This window comes from Ambystoma mexicanum, chromosome 1q (assembly GCF_040938575.1).
Source record: "Ambystoma mexicanum isolate Mex_15411 chromosome 1q, UKY_AmexF1_1, whole genome shotgun sequence".
Lineage (NCBI taxonomy): Eukaryota > Metazoa > Chordata > Amphibia > Caudata > Ambystomatidae > Ambystoma > Ambystoma mexicanum.
Window position 1 is genome coordinate 1,472,129,336 of NC_090922.1, and position 23,824 is coordinate 1,472,153,159.

Here is a 23,824-nt window from a genome sequence, read left to right on the forward strand (position 1 = left end):
CGATTGTTATTCGTTATCAGACTTGATATACTATGCAAAATGTTCACATGGCCCTTACAACAGTTAACCAGGAATGAAAAATAAACATTTCTAAATGCAATTTGTTTGAGTTTCAAGACAGTGTATTTTGGTAAATAGCCATGGCTTGTGGAAACTGTCCTTGAGCTTCTAACAAATCTTGGCAGAAACTAAACTTCTATTACATTTGAATTTTGTCGCATGAATAAAAAAAAATATATAAACGCAGCTATGCATGTCTAAGATTTCACTGTACAGCAACTAAAAATAAATGAAGATCTGACAAGTTTATAACTGTATTCTCCACCCCACACTATCCAATACTAAGTCTTCACACATAAGCTTGCTCCTCAATTATTGAACTTACCAAAAACAATCTTTAAGTGAGTGTGTGTGTCCCAAACTGTCAGCGCCCCCCGTCTAGCTGCCGGATTCTCCCTTCTTAGCTTGTAAAAAGCAAACGGGATGCTCTGTCAACACTTGCCTGCACACTTCTCACAAGGCCAGCAAATTCTTCTGAGATGTCTGCCAGCCAGCAACCAGAAGCCAGAGAGTGATGGAAAAGAGCCCCAGCCCAGGAGCCCGAGTGAGTCCTCCCTCCTGCAAGCCTTTTTAATTACTCTGAACTAAGACTGCCCATGACAAGTTGTGCCTATATGAAATGTAAGAGTGCCAGCCTTTTTCTGTGGTGCAATGGGTTAGTCAGAACCACCTCCCTTGAAACTCAGCCAGCCCTCTTGAAAGTTCTGACTTAGTTCATCATGATTGCTTAGAATGGTAGCAATGGAAGCAAATAGCTTCATCTCAGTGCTGTTTTCCTGCTCTGAAAGTCTTTTAAACAATAAGCTAGTTTTAGCAAAACAGACTTTGCTGCTCCTGGAGCTAAGGTGCCCAGTCCCACTGAGCTGTAAAAATGACTGACTGCCAAGGCTGGTAGGTGGTGTCAGAATGGGCTGGCACACCCTATGCCAGCACACCCTTGCATGCTCTAAGTTTTACAGAAAAGTATCCTTTCTGTGTTGGTATGTTCCTGTCCCCTTGGGACAGCCTCTCAGAAGTATGGAGGAAAGAGGAGGGGATGTAGTTAGTGCTAAGAATCCTGCTTAAAGCTTGTGAACCTGGTTAATAGACTAAGATAGTAGATAGTAATGACTGAGTGGCCCCTTCCGATGCCTTATCAATGACAGAGGAAGAGTAACAATGTGTGGTTTTCCTGTGTATTCATTTTTGCCTGCATTTTATTTCTCCGACAGTAAACTGAGTGTACATTCCATTCATATCTAGCCCAGTTTAATTGTGTCAACATCTCACAGTGGTGACATTTAAATGTTTTTGATAGTTATTTTTGTACATATTTCTACAGAACTGTGTTTGGAGATTCCTTTTATTTTGTTACTTAGCGTACTGTTGTTCTATGGACTACTGCACTGCTGCCTAACATCTCTGTAGAGTATAGCTTCCCCTGAGCTCATTCTATCAAATATAGAAGACCAGACGGTGAAGCAATTCTCTTTCTACCTGGTCCTTGAGAACAAGGCCACAAGTAAGCCGAATTGTGGTACAGGTTCTGGCATTTCACATAGAAGCCTTTGCTCTCCTGTGAAGTCGTTTTGGCCAGTATTGGATTTTATCACAGCCTAGATTTGTATGTCTATCCATCTCAACTAACACTCATTACTTCCCTAGTTCTTCTGGCAATCGCAGATGAGTCCCTTATCCATAGACTCTAACCAGGTCCTTGTGTACCCAGTGAACAACTGTACTATGGAACACTGTTTAACCCCTTCTTCTCTTCACTGTTGTAGGGGTTTGTTTATAATCGACAAGAAAGGAATACTGCGCCAGATCACAATCAATGACCTCCCCGTCAAGCGCTCTGTGCAAGAAACATTACGACTAGTCCAGGCTTTCCAAACGGTCGACTCATGTTTCAAAGGTAACGATTTCCATTAAGTCTCACAGGCTGTTGTTTGCAGATGCTGTTACATAAAGTCTTGCATGGTGGGAATGTTCCCTTAGAAATGGGGGTCGATTCCTTTCATTGTTCTCTTTTAGACTACTGGAGGGCTATATCAGCCTTGACAAGCACTGCGATTTGCCTGTCCAGCCCTTTGTGCCTGATCCGGTAGAGATGTCTGCACATAGTGGAGGAACCGCTGTAAGCCCACATGTGCATATGAAATGATTCGTAGCTAGCCCTCCCAATAAATATACAAGTGTGGTGTCGCCACGTACTTGAAGCCGACATTTTCATTAGCTCCACCGCCCACATGCTACACAGGATGAAGATTGGCTGGTCACCCCTTGCCTCAGTCCCCGAGTTAGATAAACTGAAACCCACAACACAGACCAGGATGTGAGTCATTTGGCGAGTCCCCTGAGTAATACCATCTTCTTGAGAACACCACTTTTCAGCAGTGAATGTGTTCAGCAAGTTTTATCAAGTGTGCATTCTGAGTATGCAGAAAAAAAGATGTAGCGTCTGGGCCTTAGAGGGGAACAGAGGGGTGAAGTTAAAGCCTCTATTTTTGCATCTTAAACCAAATGAAAGTATGAGGCACTGCCATGTAAGTCAATGATACAACTCAGCTGTTTAGCATGTCCCCAACATGCATTTAGGTGTAGCTTGAAGGTAATTGGTTCAATTTGTGGGGCAAGCTCTGGTCAGCCTTTCATCTTTCAAGGTCAATACAATGAGTGACATTGAGTTGAGTAATGATGATATTGCCACTTATATCCAGTGCAATGATATTCGAAAATCTACAATATTGAGATTTATAAAACGTACAAATACCTACTTTCTTTGTTTAATGTATAGGTTTAGGTTGGCATTTAATGGTCACCTCTTGACTGATTTCTTGAACAGCAAAATAGCTGGTGTGCCCTAGCCGAGACCCGTACAGCATTGACCGAGCTGATTTGATATGATAAGTCATTTATAACGCGCCTCTACACAGGTGTTTCTAGGCGCGACAATGTATTGATAGGCTTGACTGATGTATAGGCATGTGTCAGACATCGGGATCAAATGCCCACATGCTCACATCATTTGCCAATTATTCCCAAGATATTCACGATGACTACGGCCACTTCTTGGGTATTATCAAGGTATGCTTCATTACTCAAGCCAAATGGCAGGCATTGCTATAATATAAAAGACTTTGACGTTAAAAGCCCATGTTCTTATTAAATGTTCATTTTTTTAATGAAAAGCCATGAAGAGCAATATAACATGGTAGAACTTTTAGAAACCAAGGATTTGTTGGCAGGGATCTAGAGAACTGAGAAACCTGTGCAGCTGTGATGTTAGTCTCTCCTTGGGCCATGGGCACGCCCAGTGACAAGTGACACATCGCACATGAGGGCGAGGGCTTAGAACCGGAAAAAGCGTCACATGGGTGGTGGTCATCAGACCGGGGCTCGTTATCTATGGTGGAGAAATTGTGTCACGTAGTAGGCTGAGCCCAGTGACAAGTGACGCATCACACATGAGGGCCAGGCCTTAGAACCGGGAAAGACGTCACATGGGTGGTTGTTTTTCGGGGGGGGACTGGTCATGGACACTGCACCAGCCCCCCAGTGGTATTCTGGGACACCAGTACCACGGAGGCCCAGTGCCTCGGAGGACTGATGGGTGTGGGCTAGGCATGGACATCGCACCAGCCCCCCCTGAGGTGCTATGGGACACCTGCACCTATGAGGCCTGTGCCTCTAGGGTTGGCAGGTTGAGAGCCACCAGTACATGCGGACCCTGGATGCCTTCTTGGCAAGGGCGGACCCTGGATGCCTTCTTGGCAAGGGCCCCGTGACAACCTGGCCTGCAGGCCCTGCTTACACAGGGTGGGCCTGCAGGCCAATGAGAGAGACTCACTCAGATCATTCAGTTTCGGAGTCTGCTGCTGTTCAGTTACACGTGCCTGCAGGGCTTCCTTTTATTAGCTTGGGACATGACTCAGTCATGGCCCATCTTAAAAGGTCAATGCACATGGGAGGGACACATCCCCTTAAAGGGGCAACACACTTGGGAGGGCTACTCTGTAACAGTGGTCATCAGACCAAGGCTCGTTATCTATGGTGGAGTGATTATGTCACGTAGTAGACTGAGCCCAGTGACAAGTGACGCATCACACATGAGGGCGAGGCCTTCCTACCTTAGAACTGAAAAAGGCGTCACATGGTTGGTGGTCATCAGACCAAGGCTCGTTATCTATGGTGGAGTGATTGTGTCACGTAGTAGGCTGAGCCCAGTGACAAGTGACGCATCACACATGAGGGCGAGGCCTTCCTACCTTAGAACCGGAAAAGGCGTCACATGGTTGGTGGTCATCAGACCAAGGCTCGTTATCTATGGTGGAGTGATTGTGTCACGTAGTAGGCTGAGCCCAGTGACAGGTGACGCATCACACATGAGGGCGAGGCCTTCCTACCTTAGAACCGGAAAAGGCGTCACATGGTTTGTGGTCATCAGACCGGGGCTCGTTATCCATGGTGGAATGATTGTGTCATGTAGTAGACTGAGCCCAGTGACAAGTGACGCATCACACAGGAGGGCGAGGCCTTCCTACCTTAGAACCGGAAAAGGCGTCACATGGTTGGTGGTCATCAGACCGGGTCTCGTTATCTATGGTGGAGTGATTGTGTCATGTAGTAGACTGAGCCCAGTGACAAGTGATGCATCACACATGAGGGCGAGGCCTTCCTACCTTAGAACCGGAAAAGGCGTCAAATGGTTGGTGGTCATCAGACCAAGGCTCGTTATCTATGGTGGAGTGATTGTGTCACGTAGTAGGCTGAGCCCAGTGACAGGTGACGCATCACACATGAGGGCGAGGCCTTCCTACCTTAGAACCGGAAAAGGCGTCACATGGTTTGTGGTCATCAGACCGGGGCTCGTTATCCATGGTGGAGTGATTGTGTCATGTAGTAGACTGAGCCCAGTGACAAGTGACGCATCACACAGGAGGGCGAGGCCTTCCTACCTTAGAACCGGAAAAGGCGTCACATGGTTGGTGGTCATCAGACCGGGTCTCGTTATCTATGGTGGAGTGATTGTGTCATGTAGTAGACTGAGCCCAGTGACAAGTGATGCATCACACATGAGGGCGAGGCCTTCCTACCTTAGAACCGGAAAAGGCGTCACATGGTTGGTGGTCATCAGACCAAGGCTCGTTATCTATGGTGGAGTGATTGTGTCACGTAGTAGGCTGAGCCCAGTGACAGGTGACGCATCACACATGAGGGCGAGGCCTTCCTACCTTAGAACCGGAAAAGGCGTCACATGGTTTGTGGTCATCAGACCGGGGCTCGTTATCCATGGTGGAGTGATTGTGTCATGTAGTAGACTGAGCCCAGTGACAAGTGACGCATCACACAGGAGGGCGAGGCCTTCCTACCTTAGAACCGGAAAAGGCGTCACATGGTTGGTGGTCATCAGACCGGGTCTCGTTATCTATGGTGGAGTGATTGTGTCATGTAGTAGACTGAGCCCAGTGACAAGTGATGCATCACACATGTGGGCGAGGCCTTCCTACCTTAGAACCGGAAAAGGCGTCACATGGTTGGTGGTCATCAGACCAAGGCTCGTTATCTATGGTGGAGTGATTGTGTCACGTAGTAGACTGAGCCCAGTGACAAGTGATGCATCACACATTAGGGCGAGGCCTTCCTACCTTAGAACCGGAAAAGGCGTCACATGGTTGGTGGTCATCAAACAAGGGGCTCGTTATCCATGGTGGAGTGATTGTGTCATGTAGTAGACTGAGTCCAGTGACAAGTGACGCATCACACAGGAGGGCGAGGCCTTCCTACCTTAGAACCGGAAAAGGCTTCACATGGTTGGTGGTCATCAGACCAAGGCTCGTTATCTATGGTGGAGTGATTGTGTCACGTAGTAGGCTGAGCCCAGTGACAAGTGACGCATCACACATGAGGGCGAGGCCTTCCTACCTTAGAACCGGAAAAGGCGTCACATGGTTGGTGGTCATCAGACCAAGGCTCGTTATCTATGGTGGAGTGATTGTGTCACGTAGTAGACTGAGCCCAGTGACAAGTGATGCATCACACATTAGGGCGAGGCCTTCCTACCTTAGAACCGGAAAAGGCGTCACATGGTTGGTGGTCATCAGACCGGGTCTCGTTATCCATGGTGGAGTGATTGTGTCACGTAGTAGACTGAGCCCAGTGACAAGTGATGCATCACACATGAGGGCGAGGCCTTCCTACCTTAGAACCGGAAAAGGCGTCACATGGTTGGTGGTCATCAGACCAAGGCTCGTTATCTATGGTGGAGTGATTGTGTCACGTAGTAGGCTGAGCAGAATTCTTCTGGCATAGGATGTTCCGTTGAGAAGTGTATTATTCAAATCTATCCCACTAAATGGGTCTTGCTATCTAACGTATGCATCTCCATGTGTAAAACACTATAAAGACTCTGAGAAATGTGTGTTCGGGGCCACATGGCCAGGATGAAGATACTCGGCCAGTTTTTCTGCCCATTTCTCTACAGCCGCATAGAAATATAACCCAATGCTGTTGCTTCTGCTGTGGTTATTGTATTGGTTATGGAACGGGGTTTCGCACCATGTAGGCTCTGCTGAAAGGCTTCCAAGCCCTTCTTTCTACTTGAACTTGCACTTTTGGTTGCAAAGCCTGGACCCTCATTTTCAGGAGCATAAACAAAGATACCTGGTTACAAGGAACCACAGAATTGGGACATTAACCGGCAGAGATCTTTTCGCTTGAATGGCATTACCAATGTCTGTAGCATGAAATGCTCTCCAAGAAGAACACTCATAAGAAACCCTCCAAAAAAACAGTCATAAGAAACCGTAGGTGTTTCAGAGTTAGTTCACAAAGCTTATAAGAAGCAGAATTATTTTCCAGAAAATAACAAAGCCAGCATGAAAAATCTGCATCTTACAGGAAAAGCATGTGAACACTAATGTAGTGATGGAACTTAATTGCATATTTATTAACATTTATAAAGCGCGCAGTAGCCCTGAGGCATCGTGGCGCTCTTACAGACAAAAAACTGTTGCTGGTTACAGGGAAAAATGTAGTTACATGATAGTGAGGCAGGATATACATACATGGTTACATGGAGGTGCAGATGCATGCAGGAGGGGGGTATGTTAGTTAAAGAGTTTGGTTTTGAGGCCTTTGCGGAATGCTGTGAGGGAGGTCTCAGCTCTGAGTGCGTTGGGTAAGGTGTTCCAAGGTTTGGGAGCTAAGTATGGAAAACCGATCCCTCCTACTTTGGCTCTTTTGATGGGCGGGATGCACAATTGGTTGGCGTAGCGACTTGTCTTAGGACGCTAGTAGGTATCTCTGATGATCGTTTCCGTTAGGTAGGGCGGGTGGAGAGGCTTAAGCATTTATGCATTAAGGTGAAGGTCTTGAAGGTGATTCTCTCCTTCACAGGGAGCCAGTGGGTGGCCCGTCTAGCCTGCGTGATGTGGTCTCTTTTGGGGATAATGAGAGCTTCTCTGAGCGCGTTGTTTTGGACTATTTGAAACCTATTTAGATTTTTGCCCGAAGTGCCTGCTAGGAGAGCATTGCAATAATCTAGTTTAGCTCCAATGGTGGCTCGAGCGATGGAGAGGCAGTTTTGGTTGGATCCGAATGGTTTAATGGCATTTATTAGTTTACTGGTGTGGGCGGAGGTGGAGACAATGGCACTAACTTGTCGTGTCATTTACAGAGTGGAATCTAGGAAGACCCCAAGGTTATTCACAGAGGAAGAGACGGGTAATGGTATTGCCGATGGTGAAGTTGCAGTATTTTTGGTTGAGTTTGGACAGAATTTCTTTTGGGCCTATGAGGATGATCTCCATTTTGTCTCCTTTGAGTCCATTGGCTGCCACCCAGGCTTGGATGGTGGTGCATATTTGGAGGAGGGCTGCTGAGCCTTGGTCGTATGATCCGGTGAGAGGGAGGAGCACTTGCGTATCGTCGGCATAGTTGGTGTAAGCTATGCCGAGGGAGTCCAGCTTGGCGAAGAGTGGCTTTGTAAACAGGTTGTAGAGAGTAGGCGCTGTGCAGGAGCCCTGGGGATCTCCGCAGTGGAGGGTGGCGGGAGCTGCGTTTGCCTGATCCGATAAAACCTTCATGGCTCTGCCTTCTAAGAATGAGGTTATCCAAGAGGAGGCCTGTTTAGAGAAGCTGCATTGATGAGATGGGAGGTAAAAATCTTGTGATCAACGAGATCAAATGCGGCCGAGAGGTCCTAGAGCAATAGGAGGGCTGATTTGCCTGTGTCCATTATCTCAGTTATTTGGTTTTTAAGGTCCAGGAGGGCAGTTTCGGTGCCATGGCCTTTGCGGAAACCTGATTGCCTTTTACCTAGGATGGCGTTTGATTCTAGGAAGTGTTGGATCTGATTGTGGGCTGCTTTATCTAGGATCTTGAGGAGCAAAGGGACATTGGTGATAGTTAATCGGGGAAGTAGGATGCAGGGAGTTTTCTTTTTAGAAAAGGTCGAACCCATGCTTCTTTTAGGTTGGATGGGACCGTACCTGTGGTAAAAGAGGCATTGATGAATGCCATGATGAGTGGAGCAAGGGAGTCAGCGCAGTCTTTGATAATGTTAGGTGGGCAGATGTCTCCTTTACACAAGGATGGTTTGAGATGTTGGAGGAGATTTATGACTTCCGGTTCTGAGACGTCTCTGAAGGAGAAGAGAGGGGTGGAGGGCTTATGGGGGGTGGTGTTGGGCATAGCATGACGGTCAGGCTTGGGGAGTGCTTTACTTTGAGATTATATTTTATCTTGGAGAAGTTTGTTTGTTTAGCAGGGCTGCTTGCATGCTGGAACACCAAGCTTCGTCTTTAATTATCTCATTGGGGCTAGTGGAAGGGGAGATGAGGTCTTTAAAGATGGAGAACATTTCCTTAGATTTGGAGTTAGCATTGATGATCCGTTGGTTGAAGGAGTTAGACTTCGCTTTGAATATAGCTTTTTTATATTGTGTTGATAGCCTTTTGACTTCTTCCAAAGTGGATTCACTGGGCTTGGACTGCCAGTTGGTTAGAGCAAGGCGTTTGCTGGTGCGAAGGGCTAGTAAGTGTTCTGTGAACCAAGAATTAGTGTGCATGTATTTTTTCTCCTTTTTGGCTTTGATCGGGACTATGGTGCCAATGTCTCTAGTGAGAGTGTGAGAGTAGATGTCAGCGAGTGAGCTGGGGACACTTGTGAAAGGGGGTTTAAGTTCCGGGACATCCAGGAAGGGAAGAAGGTTATCCTTAGTACATTTTTTAAAGTGTCTGACCATGGCTGGAGAAGCATAGGAGAGTACTTTAGTGGTGGGTTCGGTGGGAACAGTGAATTGGATGCAATTGTGATCAGTCCACAGGTAGACCGTGTTGGACAAGACGTTGGATGAGCAGTTCAGGTCTGCCCGCCAGTCGAGGGTGCAGCCTTTACAATGAGTCGGGCCTGTGACTTTTCGTGAGAACCCTATGTCTTTGGGTTCCTTGGCTAGGGCTAAGGCCACTTTGTCCTTTGGGTCATTGAGACCTAGATTGAGGTCTCCGAATAAGATGGATTTTTTTTGTGGAGCTTTTTAGGTTGTTGCCTAGAATATGGAGGAGATGCCCTTGGAAGTCGGGGGCTGTGCCTGGAGGCCTGTATATGATGTGTATATTTCAAGTACAATTGGGGGACAGGGACATTTTGGCTGAGAGGAGGTCGGCGTTACCTTCCCAAGGGTGATATCACCTCCTAATGGAGAGTGCATCCTTGGATATAAGGGCTACACCTCCACCTTTTGAAAGCTGTCAGTCCTGTAGAAGGATAGAGTATCCCTGGGGGAGGGTGAGGGAGATAGCTTGGCCAGATGCCTCGTGAAGCCAGGTTTCTGCTAGTCTACCAGATGTAGTTGGAGCAGCAGCTGCGAGGGCCACTCTCTGCAGCATTCAGCAGACACAGAGCATGCAAGCTGCAAATGCAGACTGCTACAGGCCCCACCTAAGAACCTGAGCTAAGTCCCAGTTTGTACCACACTTCCTTCCTGCATGCCGCCCAACTCACTTTTGCTCCAAAATATCAGCAGCAGGTCCAGCAGATCAGTCACGCTCATTCCCCTCCAAATGCTCACTAAGTTCATGGAAGAGCGCAGGGGCACTGTGACTCACTCACCCATGGTTTCCCCGTGCATCAGAGTGTGAGAGTGTGTGTGTGAGTGTGTGTGTGTGTGAGAGTGTGTGTGTGTGTGAGAGTGTGTGTGTGTGTGTGTGTGTGAGAGAGTGTGTGTGTGAGAGTGTGTGTGAGAGAGTGTGTGTGAGAGAGTGTGTGTGTGAGAGAGTGTGTGTGTGAGAGTGTGTGTGAGCACCAGTATGCTGTAGCCGTGGCCCAAGGCTAGATAGCAAAAAGAAGAGCAACAGGAGGAGGTGGTGACCCTATGACCTTGGAACCCCAGTCAGGTGGATGATGTGCCTATCGTTAGGGGAAATTAACCCATAGAACACTTGTTTAGGATTATGGTAATAAGGGGGGGGTTGAAAATACAAGTGATAACATCAGATTTCACCCAAAAAACATTTATCAAACTATATTAAAGAAAAAAGAACAACCACTATGACAAAAATAATTTTTATTTGTCAAGCTAAAATCAATCTAAAAAATTCCGTTAGAAAGAGAACACGTTATATAATATAACTACATCCAAAATCATTTTTTCATTCTCAAGGCTAAATGATTTAAAAAGAACAAGAGGTTAAGTGGGGTTAGTACGTGAAGAACAAGAGATGTTGTGTGAGCACTCAATGTACAACATCCAACACTTAGAGGTAGAGCATCAAATAATTAAGCCAGCTCTATCGCATAAAAGAAAAACCTATCAGATGTCTTAGGTTTGGTTTGTGAGAGTCGACATATGTTTCGGCTAGTGGCATCAGAAAAAATCAGGCAAAGCACAAGAACGTTGTCTGTTGATGCAAATGTAGCCGTCTTCAGGACAAGAGGAAAAAAAAACAGTGTAACAATTTTGATAGTGCTGAGTACTTCTTAATCGCCGTACTTTTTTTGAACATGAAGCCCACTATAGAATAAAAACAAACAAACATATTGATATGAATCTAGTAAAAGATAAACTAATAACAACACAATTTGTTAAAGTGGTTGAGAAAAATTATTAAATTAGAACACTAACAGTGTAATAGAGGCAGAAACCCCACTGACAGTACACATCATTTTTATCATCAATGACTGCGGCCAAGGGAAAAGAACCAAAAGCATGCGGTATTAAATTATCAGGCAATGTGTAAGGAGGCCTGTTGTTTCAACCTTTCAACTAATGGGTTGCTAAAACCTGTTGTAGTCAACCTATGTCTGTGAAGACATATTTAAATATTTATGGTGGCGGAACTCACCTATGTATGGATTAAAAGCAGAAAAATTGTAGTTAGCTTCACGAGATTTCAGCACAAGCTAAATCTCTTAGTTGACACAAGAATCAATAGAGGTCTGTCAATATAGAACACATAAAACAGAGAAATATGTACTTAGCACAAGATGTTGCATACATGTGCTTGCATTAGAGTTTTCATGGAGGAGGCAAGGCTCACCTGTATTCAATAGGCTGAATGCTTGTATGGTGTGGCCACATGAGGTATCTTTAAGTGATAGTTAATCCAGAAATGCCATTTTAGGAGGATTGGCGTTTGTGCGAATCTAAAATGTATGAGAAACTGCTATTAAAACGTTGTGAATACAAACTGCTTGCTAATTGTATACAAAGAGGCGGAAATTGTTACCTCTGGATTGTAAGATGTTACAAATGGCCCTTTCACGTCGATCCAAAAAAAACGCACAGTGCCTACTTAAAGATAAAAGGCACAGATGTCAGTGCTAATTTAGGATATAACAAAAATTCTGGCGTGTTGGATTCCTAGAAAAAAAGGGGACTACTGTTTACCTTATAATCAATATTGTCGCAGCGTTAGATGAGCGAACTCGCAAACGCTTCGTTCTTGCTGTTTGGAAAAAAGCAGGGAACCGTCTTCGGGGCGTGGTTGTCCGGATCCTTGGAGCCGTAACAATCAGCTGGTCAGACGTGCGTATTGACGTGAGCAGCTGAGTACGGACCAAGGCTGAATATTTATACAAAAGGCGCGATGACGTTGTGGCCTAAGGCATTTGAATGCTTAAAGTGAAAGCACGAGTATAGTGTCAAGAGACTAGGACACTAGCCGGCAGCGTAGAAAGCATGCATACTGACAACCTATGTAGGGGTAAGAGTGAATATTTATGTCAGTGTCATAGTGACATTGTATAGGCAATGAGACACACTCGTGTCTGATGTTGTTGGACCCTGCGAGATGGCATTCTTTTGCGCTAAATGGAACTTGGAACGCTCAACAGTGTGAGCGAACAACATCTTAGGGGTGCAATAGTGCAGACAAAGGGGAGTTTTTGTTGGAACAAGTCATGGAATAAAAGTCTGCATGGTGACAGTGTCCTGTCTGAGGACAAAAAGAAACCTACTATTATTATTCTTGTGAAGGGGACAGATGATATTAATCTAAGTGGGCTCAAGTGCTCTAAAAGAAGAGGGACCACTCCACTGTAGTGTTTAGACCCCGTTTGCCAGTGCCCAGGTTAAAAATCAAATTTTGTTCTTCTTTAGTGAAGGCTAAATAAGTGCTACTGCCTGACACAAATGCAGACAGCCCACAAATAACATAATTTCATCAGCCTTTCAATCCAGACAAAACAAATTAATGGCAACCTACAGAACATGCATTGCACGGTCTCAGAACCTGCCAAGTATCATGGATAAAGTAATTGTAATTATTTATTTGCAAAGCACTTGCACACAAGTGAAGTGCTTCAAAGCGCTTCAAGGTGGGAAGGGAAGAAGGGATTACAGTCATCATTCTTAGGCCTTGAAAATTCCGGACTGACAGACTTGTTAGGCCTAGTACATTCAAGTGCTCAGAGACAGGAAGTGCGAGGGAGGGGGAGGAGGGCAAGTGGGCCAGGTACAGCAGGGACCAGGATAAAATGCAGAGTGGTTGCCCCTCTCATGGAGCATGATGCAGTAGTACTAAGTAAAGTACAGAGGCCCGGAGGCAAGTGCAGGACTGGCGGGGGAGCCTGGGACCACTAGGCCTCTGGAGGTGCACCAGGCGACCAGTCACCAAGCTGAGCAGATTGGGGAAGTGAAAGAAAGAGGGAGAGAAGCAAGGAGAGAGGAGGTTGGCAGGGGAGAGGGAGAGAGAAAGAGGAAGAGAAAAGGAAGGCCTTGAGTGGTTTCCAGAACTTAAGGAGGTCCAGTACAGGGAGGCTGTTCCAGAGCGAGGCACCTGCATAGGATAAGGATCTACCCCCAAATCTCTCTTTGGAAAAAAACGTCTCACCCGCATAGTTGGAGGTGGCCGAGCTGATGGCTCTAGAAGAATAAGTTACTTCTTACCTTGTAACGTTCTTTCGATGGGATGTTCCTCCGACGTATTCCTTATCTTTGATAATATGTCTCCAGCTTGCTGGCCTCAGAAATTTTTTCTGTAGAGGGCGCTGCGCATCGACGTCCGCCGAGTCAATGTCGCTCGATGGCCACCGTATCGGTGCCGACGTCACCATGCCCATAAATAGCCATGCGCGGTGTCCGTTGCTCAGTTCCGTTTTGTAGCATAAGAAAAGTCATGCCTGACTTGGTTATTGACCTTGAAGGAGCGTAAGCTGCAACCACAAGGGAAGTATTACTGCAGGGATGGATGGGAGGGGCGATAAGGAATACGTCGGAGGAACATCCCATCGAAAGAACGTTACAAGTTAAGAAGTAACTTGTTCTTCAAAGGGATTGTGTCCTCTGACGTATTCCTTATCTTTGATAGACTCCCATCGCAGTGGCATGTAATTGGAGGTGGGAGTAAGATTGCAATGTATCCCTTTAGGGATGGACTGGATGTAATACAGCTTTGCCAAATCTGGTCTCTTGACTAGTGGAGGAATCCAGGTTGTAAAATTTTGTGAATGTATGTGCGGACGACCATGTGGCAGCCGCACATATGTCTCTGACCGGTATCCCTCTTTGGAGGACCGAAGAGGCTGCGATACCCCTGGTTGAATGAGCCCTAAGATTTTGGGGTGGCTCTTTCCCTGCCAGTTTGTAACATTCCAGAATGGCCAAAATAATCCACCTGGAAATGGTTTGTTTTGTTATGGGTTATCCCAACTTGTGACCTGAGTATCCTACAAACAGTTGGTCTGCTTGCCTGATCCTAGCCATTCTGCTGATGTAAAAGCTTAGAGCTCGCCTTGGGTCCAGCCTATGTAGCCTTTCTTCCTCTTTCCCCGGATGGGGAGGAGGGTAGAACGAAGGTAAGGTAATTTTCTGAGTAATATGAAATTCAGAAACCACCTTTGGGAGGAAATTAGGCTTCACCTGTAGGACAACTTTGTCCTTGTGGAAAATTGTATGTGGGGTTTTACAGGAGAGAGCTTGTAGCTCGCTCACCCTCCTAGCAGATGTTAGTGCTACCAATAGTACATTTTTAAGCGTGAGAAATCTCAGCGAACAAGAGTGAAGTGGTTCGAATGGAGTGCCCATTAGGAAGTTTAAGACTAAATTTAAGTCACATAAGGGAACTTGGAATGGTTTTGGAGGATAAACATTGGTTGATCCCTTGAGAAATTGTATCACTAGAGGTAGTTTGAAATACGATGGTTCCTGCGCAGTGCGCTTGAAGATAGAAAGCGCTGCGAGATAGCCTTTTACAGTGCCAACTTGAAGGCCTGAGTTTGCCAAGTAGAGTAGAAACGATAACACTGTTGGTGTACCACATGAAAAAGGGTTGATATTCCCTTCTCTACACCATCTGCAAAATTTGTTCCAACGGCAGCGGTATAAAGACTTTGTTGCTGGCCTTCTGGCAGAAAGCAACACCTCCATGACGTCATCAGGGAGGTCCCAATCCTTGTACCTCACCCTTTCAGAAGCCAAGCGTGAAGGTTGAGGGTTCTGATGTCTGGATGGAGAACCTGACCTCCCTTCTGCGAGAGAAGATTCTCTTTGAGTGGAAGACGGATTGGAGGGCAGATGGACATATCTAGAAGGTCCGGGTACCAGGTTCTCCTCGCCCAGTCCGGGGCAATTAGGATCATGGTTTTCCGGAATCTTCTCAACCTCCTGACCATTTGAGGAATAACAGGGACTGGTGGAAATGCGTAAAGGAGTGGAAACTCCCAGTCCACTACGAACGCGTCTCCTAGAGCTCCTCTCGGGGGAAATTCCCTTGAACAGAACAGATCGCACTCCTGTTGGTGCTTGTGGCGAACAGATCCACCTGCGGGGTTCTCCAAAGGGCGAAGATCTCTTGAAGGACTTCCTGAGCTAGCTCCCACTCGTGGGAGACTGTGCTCTGCCTGCTCAGAGCCTCCACTGTCACGTTCTTCTCTCCGGCTAAGTGGACTGCCGATAGAGAGATTCCTTCCTGAATTGCCCAAAACCAGAGCTGCATTGCCTCTCTGCACAGTGGCAGTGACCCTACGCCTCCTCTTTTGTTGAGGTAGTGAATGGCCACTGTGTTGTCCGTCATTATCAGGACATTTCTCCCCTGTACTGATGGCAGGAAAGCTTTCAGCGCTAGCCTGATCGCTCTCAGCTCCAATAGGTTGATGTGTAGTCTGGACTCCGATGGAGACCAACGACCGCTGATGGTCAAGTCGTTGGCATGGGCTCCCCACCCCGTCAGTGAGGCGTCTGTGACTACTGTTATCTCCGGCCATGGTTGCCAAAACAGTTCTCCTTTCAAGATGTTCTCTGGATAGGCTCACCATTGAAGGTCGCGGGCTACCTTGTCCGGAATCTGGAGATCTGTCATTCTCCCTGAGAATTGCGACCACTGAGTTCTCAGTGCCCACTGAAGAGATCTCATTCTCAGGCGAGCCTCTGGCACAAGGAAGATGCAGGATGCCATGAGGCCTAGCAACCTCAAAAAGTCGAAGGCTGGGAGACGTTGGCATTTGGGCATTTCGAAACCTGTTGATCATCTGCAGAATATCTTGAGCCCTCACCTCTGGTGGCAAGGCTTTTCCCAGGGAAGTGTCCAGGACCGCTCCAATGTACTGGAGTCTCTGTGATGGTATCATCTGTGACTTCTTTAAATTGAGGAAGAAGCCCAGTTTGTGAAGGGAGTGGCAGACATAATCTAGCTGGATCTGAGCTTGTTCCGAAGATACAGCCCTGATCAGCCAATCGTCCAGGTAGGGGTAGACGTGGATCCCTTCTCTCCTTAGACTCGCAGCCACTACCGACATTAGCTTGGTGAAGAACCTCGGGCGGAGGTCAGCCCAAACGGCAGAACTCAAAATTGATAATGAGAGTCGCCAATTGCGAGCCTCAGGTATTTCCTGTGTTTGAGATGGATTGGCACATGGAAATAAGGATCCTGAAGGTCCAGCGATACCAGCCAGTCCTGGAGCTGGAGGGCCTGAAGGATCTGAGAGAGAGTTACCATCTTGAACTTGTCCTTCCTGAGGAACTTGTTCAATTCTTGATCTCGACGAATGGTGGGAGCTACTTCGAGATCTAGAATGGGAATGTTTTCAACAGTGAGGAGACGAATGCCTCGACTCAACCGAAAAAACTTTCGAGGAGGTTTTGACTGACTTACCTCTCTCGAGCTTCCTCTTGTGCTCCTTCAAGGCTTTCACCGTCAGGGACATGCAGTCCTCACACTCCGAACAATGCTGCTCGGCTCCCAAGCACCACAAGCAGATCCTGTGTGGATCTGTTATGTTATTGACATTTTTTTACCGCAGTCTCAACCTTTCTTGAAGCTGGATCGCGGCATTGTCGGTTCCGATGAAGATGCCATCGAGAACGAGTTAGTATATTCGAGTAGATGTAGAAGGTTTATCTGACTGAACTGAGCAACGATGCTCCGAGGCCCCACGAAGCGCGGAAAAACGGAACTGAGCAACGGACACCGCGCGTGGCTATTTATGGGCATGGTGACGTCGACGCTGATACGGTGGCCGTCGAGGGACATCGGAGAGGGTAGGCAGTAACCCTGGGCAACTGTCTCCAGTGCCCAAGCATCTGACGTTAAAGCCTGCCATTCCGTCAGATGGTGAGTTAACCTGCCCCCTACAGGTGTTTTGTGTGGAAAGACCTCAGAGTGGTTTGGGGGCGGCTGATGCAGATGCCAAGGGTAAAGAGGCACCTGCTGCTGCTGCGGCTTTAGTACTTTTGACCCGTCCACCTCGGGTGGATCTCCTTTGGGCTCTTTGAGCCGGCTGTCCTCTGCCTTTCCCGAATGCGGAATAATAGCGAAAGGACTTTCCTCTTTCAGAGGTCCCTGAGGGGCGAAAAAGAGTTTGGCGAATTGCAGTTCCTAACGATTTTGCCACTGCTTTAGATGTCTGCAACTTTGCCAGACTGTCATCAGCCTTTTTTCCGAATAATGAAGAGCCGTCAAAGGGATATTCAAAAGTCTGGCCTGTACATCTGGAGCAAAGCCAGACTTTCGCAACCACGCATGCCTGCGGATTGTTGTACTTTCCGCCATGGCCCTGCTGATACTGTCAGCGGAATCGATGCCAGTTTGAAGTGACTCGCACATGGCATCTTTGCCATCTTTAATAATGTTAAGGAAGGCTTCCTTTTCCTCTCCTTTGGGTATGCAGTCAGCCGCTGATGAAGCACACTCCCTCAGTGTGTGGCTGAACCTGGCAAGCGTACAGGTGGCGTTGATGGACTTCAACGCCATACTACAAGCAGAGAAGACATTCTTTGCCATAGAATCGTACCTCTTGTCATCCTGTGGGACAGTAGGGTAAGCGGTACTGCTGCTTGATGAAGTTGCCGCTTGGACCACCAGGCTCTCTGGAGTCGGGTGTTTTGATAAGTATTCAGGGTCAGCTGCAGCTACACCATACTTGGCTGATAATCTTTTATTGACAGCAGGGATGACTTCAGGAGTTTCCCAATTAGATGCAATCTTTCTTTGTAAGGCTGCATGGAAGGGGACCACAGGATCCTTCTGTGGACCTTTGTCTAATATATCTGTTAGGTCATCCTGTTGAGAAACAGGTGAAGGCGCAGACCAACCCATAAATTCAATAATCCTTGCCATCAGGGTGTTTTGGCATGTTCCCCTGGGTCTGGCTTAACAAATTCCACTTCTGGGGAAGTGTCCAGCCCACTTGCTTCATGTAATGACTCCTGTAGTTCTTTCAACCTTCTTTCCTCAGAGGTGAAATCCTCTGAAACAGGTAGTGTGGTCCTCTGCAACCCGAAGGTTTCCTGGTCAGATTGTTCCCCTTCTTCATAAATTGAAGATAATAATCCAGGGTACTCTGACCTCTGAAATGGTGTAAAACCCATTTCCAAGGCAGAAGGAGCCAATACTCGTCATTATTGGGCGGGAAAACATCGATGTCGTCGACGCCGATGTGACAGGCTTCGAAGGTGCCGAGAACGGCGTCGAGAAAACTGGAAGAGGCCTCGAAGAACTCAAGAGGATCGGGATCCTACTCGAGGATGTCGACGACGGTCTCGACGTCGTGCCGGAGGCTCTTCGTATCACCGTTGGCTGTGAAGTAGCCGTGGTTTTCTCTTTTATCGGCATTGATGCCGGCATCGACGATGGCGTCGAGTCGATCGACCGATGCGTCGAAGAACCCTTCGACAACGGCGTCAATGGCGCTGATCCATGCGTCGAAGGGACCTTCAACAACAGCGTCGATGGCGCCGATCCATGCGTCGAAGGGATCTTCGACTACGGCGTCGACGACGGTGCCTTCTTACCCGATGGCCCGTGGCGCTCTCGGGTGGAATGTTTCGCCGGGTGCAGCGACTCGCAGCGTTTCGATTTTTTGGGTTTTTCACCCGGGGTATCACCCTCCGCTGTCTTCGAGGGGGTCGAGGCCGCTTTCTCAAAGACGCTTAACATTTTCTTCCTGAATTCCTCCCACTCAGCCTGAGAGCTGTGTTTTGTGGGCAGGAGACCCTTTCTGGGGAAACAGAAGATGACGAGGAACGGATCTTCGACGTCTCTTCTTTGAGTGTCTTGATCTCGACGAATGGTGGGAGCTACTTCGAGATCTAGAATGGGAATGTTTTCAACAGTGAGGAGACGAATGCCTCGACTCAACCGAAAAAACTTTCGAGGAGGTTTTGACTGACTTACCTCTCTCGAGCTTCCTCTTGCGCTCCTTCAAGGCTTTCGCCGTCAGGGACATGCAGTCCTCACACTCCGAACAATGCTGCTCGGCTCCCAAGCACCACAAGCAGATCCTGTGTGGATCCGTTATGTTATTGACATTTTTTTACCGCAGTCTCGCCCTTTCTTGAAGCTGGATCGCGGCGTTGTCGGTTCCGATGAAGATGCCATCGAGAACGAGTTAGTATATTCGAGTAGATGTAGAAGGTTTATCTGACTGAACTGAGCAACGATGCTCCGAGGCCCCACGAAGCGCGGAACAACGGAACTGAGCAACAGACACCGCGCGTGGCTATTTATGGGCATGGTGACGTCGACGCTGATACGGTGGCCGTCGAGGGACATGGGAGACTGTGCTCTGCCTGCTCAGAGCGTCCACTGTCACGTTCTCTCCAGCTAAGTGGACTGCCGATAGAGAGATTCCTTCCTGAATTGCCCAAAACCAGAGCTGCATTGCCTCTCTGCACAGTGGCAGTGACCCTACGCCTCCTCTTTTGTTGAGGTAGTGCATGGCCACTGTGTTGTCCGTCATTATCAGGACATTTCTCCCCTGTACTGATGGCAGGAAAGCTTTCAGCGCTAGCCTGATCGCTCTCAGCTCCAATAGGTTGATGTGTAGTTTGGACTCTGATCGAGACCAACGACCGCTGATGGTCAAGTCGTTGGCATGGGCTCCCCACCCCGTGAGTGAGGCGTCTGTGACTACTGTTATCTCCGGCCATGGTTGCCAAAACAGTTCTCCTTTCAAGATGTTCTCTGGATAGGCTCACCATTGAAGGTCGCGGGCTACCTTGTCCGGAATCTGGAGATCTGTCATTCTCCCTGAGAATTGCGACCACTGAGTTCTCAGTGCCCACTGAAGAGATCTCATTCTCAGGCGAGCCTCTGGCACAAGGAAGATGCAGGATGCCATGAGGCCTAGCAACCTCAAAAAGTCGAAGGCTGGGAGACGTTGGGCATTTCGAAACTTGTTGATCATCTGCAGAATATCTTGAGCCCTCACATCTGGTGGCAAGGCTTTTCCCAGGGAAGTGTCCAGGACCGCTCCAATGAACTGGAGTCTCTGTGATGGTATCATCTGTGACTTCTTTAAATTGAGGAAGAAGCCCAGTTTGTGAAGGGAGTGGCAGACATAATCTAGCTGGATCTGAGCTTGTTCCGAAGATACAGCCCTGATCAGCCAATCGTCCAGGTAGGGGTAGACGTGGATCCCTTCCCTCCTTAGACTCGCAGCCACTACCGACATTAGATTGGTGAAGAACCTCGGGCGGAGGTCAGCCCAAATGGCAGAACTCAAAATTGATAATGAGAGTCGCCAATTGCGAGCCTCAGGTATTTCCTGTGTTTGAGATGGATTGGCACATGGAAATAAGGATCCTGAAAGTCCAGCGATACCAGCCAGTCCTGGAGCTGGAGGGCCTGAAGGATCTGAGAGAGAGTTACCATCTTGAACTTGTCCTTCCTGAGGAACTTGTTCAACTCTCGTAAGTCCAGGATGGGTCTCAGTCCTCCGTCCTTCTTTGGTATGAGAAAGTAGGGGGAGTACCAGCCCTTGTTCCTGTCCGCTACAGGTACCGGTTCTATGGCACCTTTCTCTAGCAGGTCCATAATTTTCTGAAAGAGGAGCGGAACTGGAACTTTTAGAGAGTTCTGCCCCGGTGGATGACTCTGAGGGATGTGTAGAAAGGGTAGGCAGTAACCCTGGGCAACTGTCTCCAGTGCCCAAGCATCTGACGTTATAGCCTGCCATTCCGTCAGATGGTGAGTTAACCTGCCCCCTACAGGTGTTTTGTGTGGAAAGACCTCAGAGTGGTTTGGGGGCGGCTGATGCAGATGCCAAGGGTAAAGAGACACCTGCTGCTGCTGCTGCGGCTTTAGTACTTTTGGCCCGTCCACCTCGGGTGGAGCTCCTTTGGGCTCTTTGAGCCGGCTGTCCTCTGCCTTTCCCGAATGCGGAATAATAGCGAAAGGACTTTCCTCTTCCAGAGGTTCCTGAGGGGCGAAAAGGAGTTTGGCGAATTGCAGTTCCTAACGATTTTGCCACTGCTTTAGATGTCTGCAACTTTGCCAGATTGTCATCAGCCTTTTTTCCGAATAATGAAGAGCCGTCAAAGGGCATATTCAAAAGTCTGGCCTGTACATCTGGAGCAAAGCCAGACTTTCGCAACCACGCATGCCTGCGGATTGTTGTACTTTCCGCCATGGCCCTTCTGATACTGTCAGCGGAATCGATGCCAGTTTGAAGTGACTCGCACATGGCATCTTTGCCATCTTTAATAATGTTAAGGAAGGCTTCCTTTTCCTCTCCTTTGGGTATGCAGTCAGCCGCTGATGAAGCACACTCCCTCAGTTTGTGGCTGAACCTGGCAAGCGTACAGGTGGCGTTGATGGACTTCAACGCCATACTACAAGCAGAGAAGACATTCTTTGCCATAGAATCGTACCTCTTGTCATCCTGTGAGACAGTAGGGTAAGCGGTCCTGCTGCTTGATGAAGTTGCCGCTTGGACCACCAGGCTCTCTGGAGTCGGGTGTTTTGATAAGTATTCAGGGTCGGCTGCAGCTACCCCATACTTGGCTGATAATCTTTTATTGACAGCAGGGATGACTTCAGGAGGTTCCCAATTAGATGCAATCTTTCTTTGTAAGGCTGCATGGAAGGGGACCACAGGATCCTTCTGTGGACCTTTGTCTAATATGTCTGTTAGGTCATCCTGTTGAGAAACAGGTGAAGGCGCAGACCAACCCATAAATTCAATAATCCTTGCCATCAGGGTTCTATAGGGTGTTTTGGCATGTTCCCCTGGGTCTGGCTTAACAAATTCCACTTCTGGGGAAGTGTCCAGCCCACTTGCTTCAGGTAATGACTCCTGTAGGTCTTTCAACCTTCTTTCCTCAGAGGTGAAATCCTCTGAAACAGGTAGTGTGGTCCTCTGCAACCCGAAGGTTTCCTGGTCAGATTGTTCCCCTTCTTCATAAATTGAAGATAATCCAGGGTACTCTGACCTCTGAAATGGTGTAAAACCCATTTCCAAGGCAGAAGGAGCCAAACTCGTCATTATTGGGCGGGAAAACATCGATGTCGTCGACGCCGATGTGACAGGCTTCGAAGGTGCCGAGAACGGCGTCGAGAAAACTGGAAGAGGCCTCAAAGAACTCAAGAGGATCGGGATCCTACTCGAGGATGTCGACGACGGTCTCGACGTCGTGCCGGAGGCTTTTCGTATCACCGTTGGCTGTGAAGTAGCCGTGGTTTTCTCTTTTATCGGCATTGATGCCGGCATCGACGATGGCTCTGATCCATGCGTCGAAGGGACCTTCAAGAACAGCGTCGATGGCGCCGATCCATGCGTCGAAGGGATCTTCGACTACGGCTTCGACGACGGTGCCTTCTTACCCGATGGCCCGTGGCGCTCTCGGGTGGAATGTTTCGCCGGGTGCAGCGACTCGCAGCGTTTCGATTTTTTGGGTTTTTCACCCGGGGTATCACCCTCCGCTGTCTTCGAGGGGGTCGAGGCCGCTTTCTCAAAGACGCTTAACATTTTCTTCCTGAATTCCTCCCACTCAGCCTGAGAGCTGTGTTTTGTGGGCAGGAGACCCTTTCTGGGGAAACAGAAGATGACGAGGAAGGGGATCTTCGACGTCTCTTCTTTGAGTGTCTTGATCTCGACGAATGGTGGGAGCTACTTCGAGATCTAGAATGGGAATGTTTTCAACAGTGAGGAGACGAATGTCTCGACTCAACCGAAAAAACTTTCGAGGAGGTTTTGACTGACTTACCTCTCTCAAGCTTCCTCTTGCGCTCCTTCAAGGCTTTCGCCGTCAGGGACATGCAGTCCTCACACTCCGAACAATGCTGCTCGGCTCCCAAGCACCACAAGCAGATCCTGTGTGGATCCGTTATGTTATTGACATTTTTTTACCGCAGTCTCGACCTTTCTTGAAGCTGGATCGCGGCGTTGTCGGTTCCGATGAAGATGCCATCGAGAACGAGTTAGTATATTCGAGTAGATGTAGAAGGTTTATCTGACTGAACTGAGCAACGATGCTCCGAGGCCCCACGAAGCGCGGAAAAACGGAACTGAGCAACGGACACCGCGCGTGGCTATTTATGGGCATGGTGACGTCGACGCTGATACGGTGGCCGTCGAGGGACATCGACTCGGCGGACGTCGACGCGCAGCGCCCTATACAGAAAAAATTTCCGAGGCCAGCAAGCTGGAGACGTATTATCAAAGATAAGGAATACGTCGGAGGACACAATCCCTTCGAAGGAGAGTATTTGGGAAGAGAGCATAGTATATATTAAGAGCACCAGCCCTAGAAAGCCTTGTGTACTATGCAGAGGGACTTGAACTTGATCCTTGCAGCCACGAGGCGCCAGTGGAGTGATTTCAGTGCCAGAGAGATGCAGCACCTGGGCTTGAGGCCAAGGATAAGCATTGCGGTTCTGTTCTGAATAAGTTGAGCGGTCGTAGAGAAGAAGTAGGAAGATTGAGAAAGAGACTGTTGCAGTAGTCCAGTCTGGAGAGGACCAGGGCTCTAGACACAGTGAGCCTCTGGGGGAAGGTGAGAAAAGGCTGGTATTTGTGTCTGTGTCCTAAAATAAATTGTGCTTTTATCTTTTGTTATTTATTCTTC

The 23,824-nt window shown here is 48.0% G+C and overlaps 1 protein-coding gene and 1 long non-coding RNA gene across 5 annotated transcripts in view; one reads left to right on the top strand and one right to left on the bottom strand.

Moving 5' to 3' along the window:
• Positions 1-23,824, top strand: part of LOC138549874 (peroxiredoxin-2-like) — a 1,255,072-nt gene that overhangs the window by 440,279 nt on the left and 790,969 nt on the right. For all 3 annotated transcript variants that reach the window (XM_069642369.1, XM_069642370.1, XM_069642371.1), the window contains exon 5: positions 1,824-1,954. In XM_069642369.1, coding sequence (XP_069498470.1) covers positions 1,824-1,954 — 131 coding nt within the window. The remainder of the gene's footprint in view (positions 1-1,823; positions 1,955-23,824) is intronic.
• LOC138549858 (uncharacterized) lies at positions 10,590-12,086 on the bottom strand. 2 transcript variants are annotated; one of them, XR_011293633.1, is made up of 5 exons: positions 11,930-12,073; positions 11,769-11,833; positions 11,580-11,685; positions 11,385-11,478; positions 10,590-11,053 (listed from the first exon to the last, which is right to left on the bottom strand). It is a non-coding gene; the product is annotated as an uncharacterized lncRNA (long non-coding RNA). The 2 variants fall into 2 exon arrangements; XR_011293639.1 differs by lacking the exon at positions 11,385-11,478 and having other exon boundaries at positions 11,930-12,086.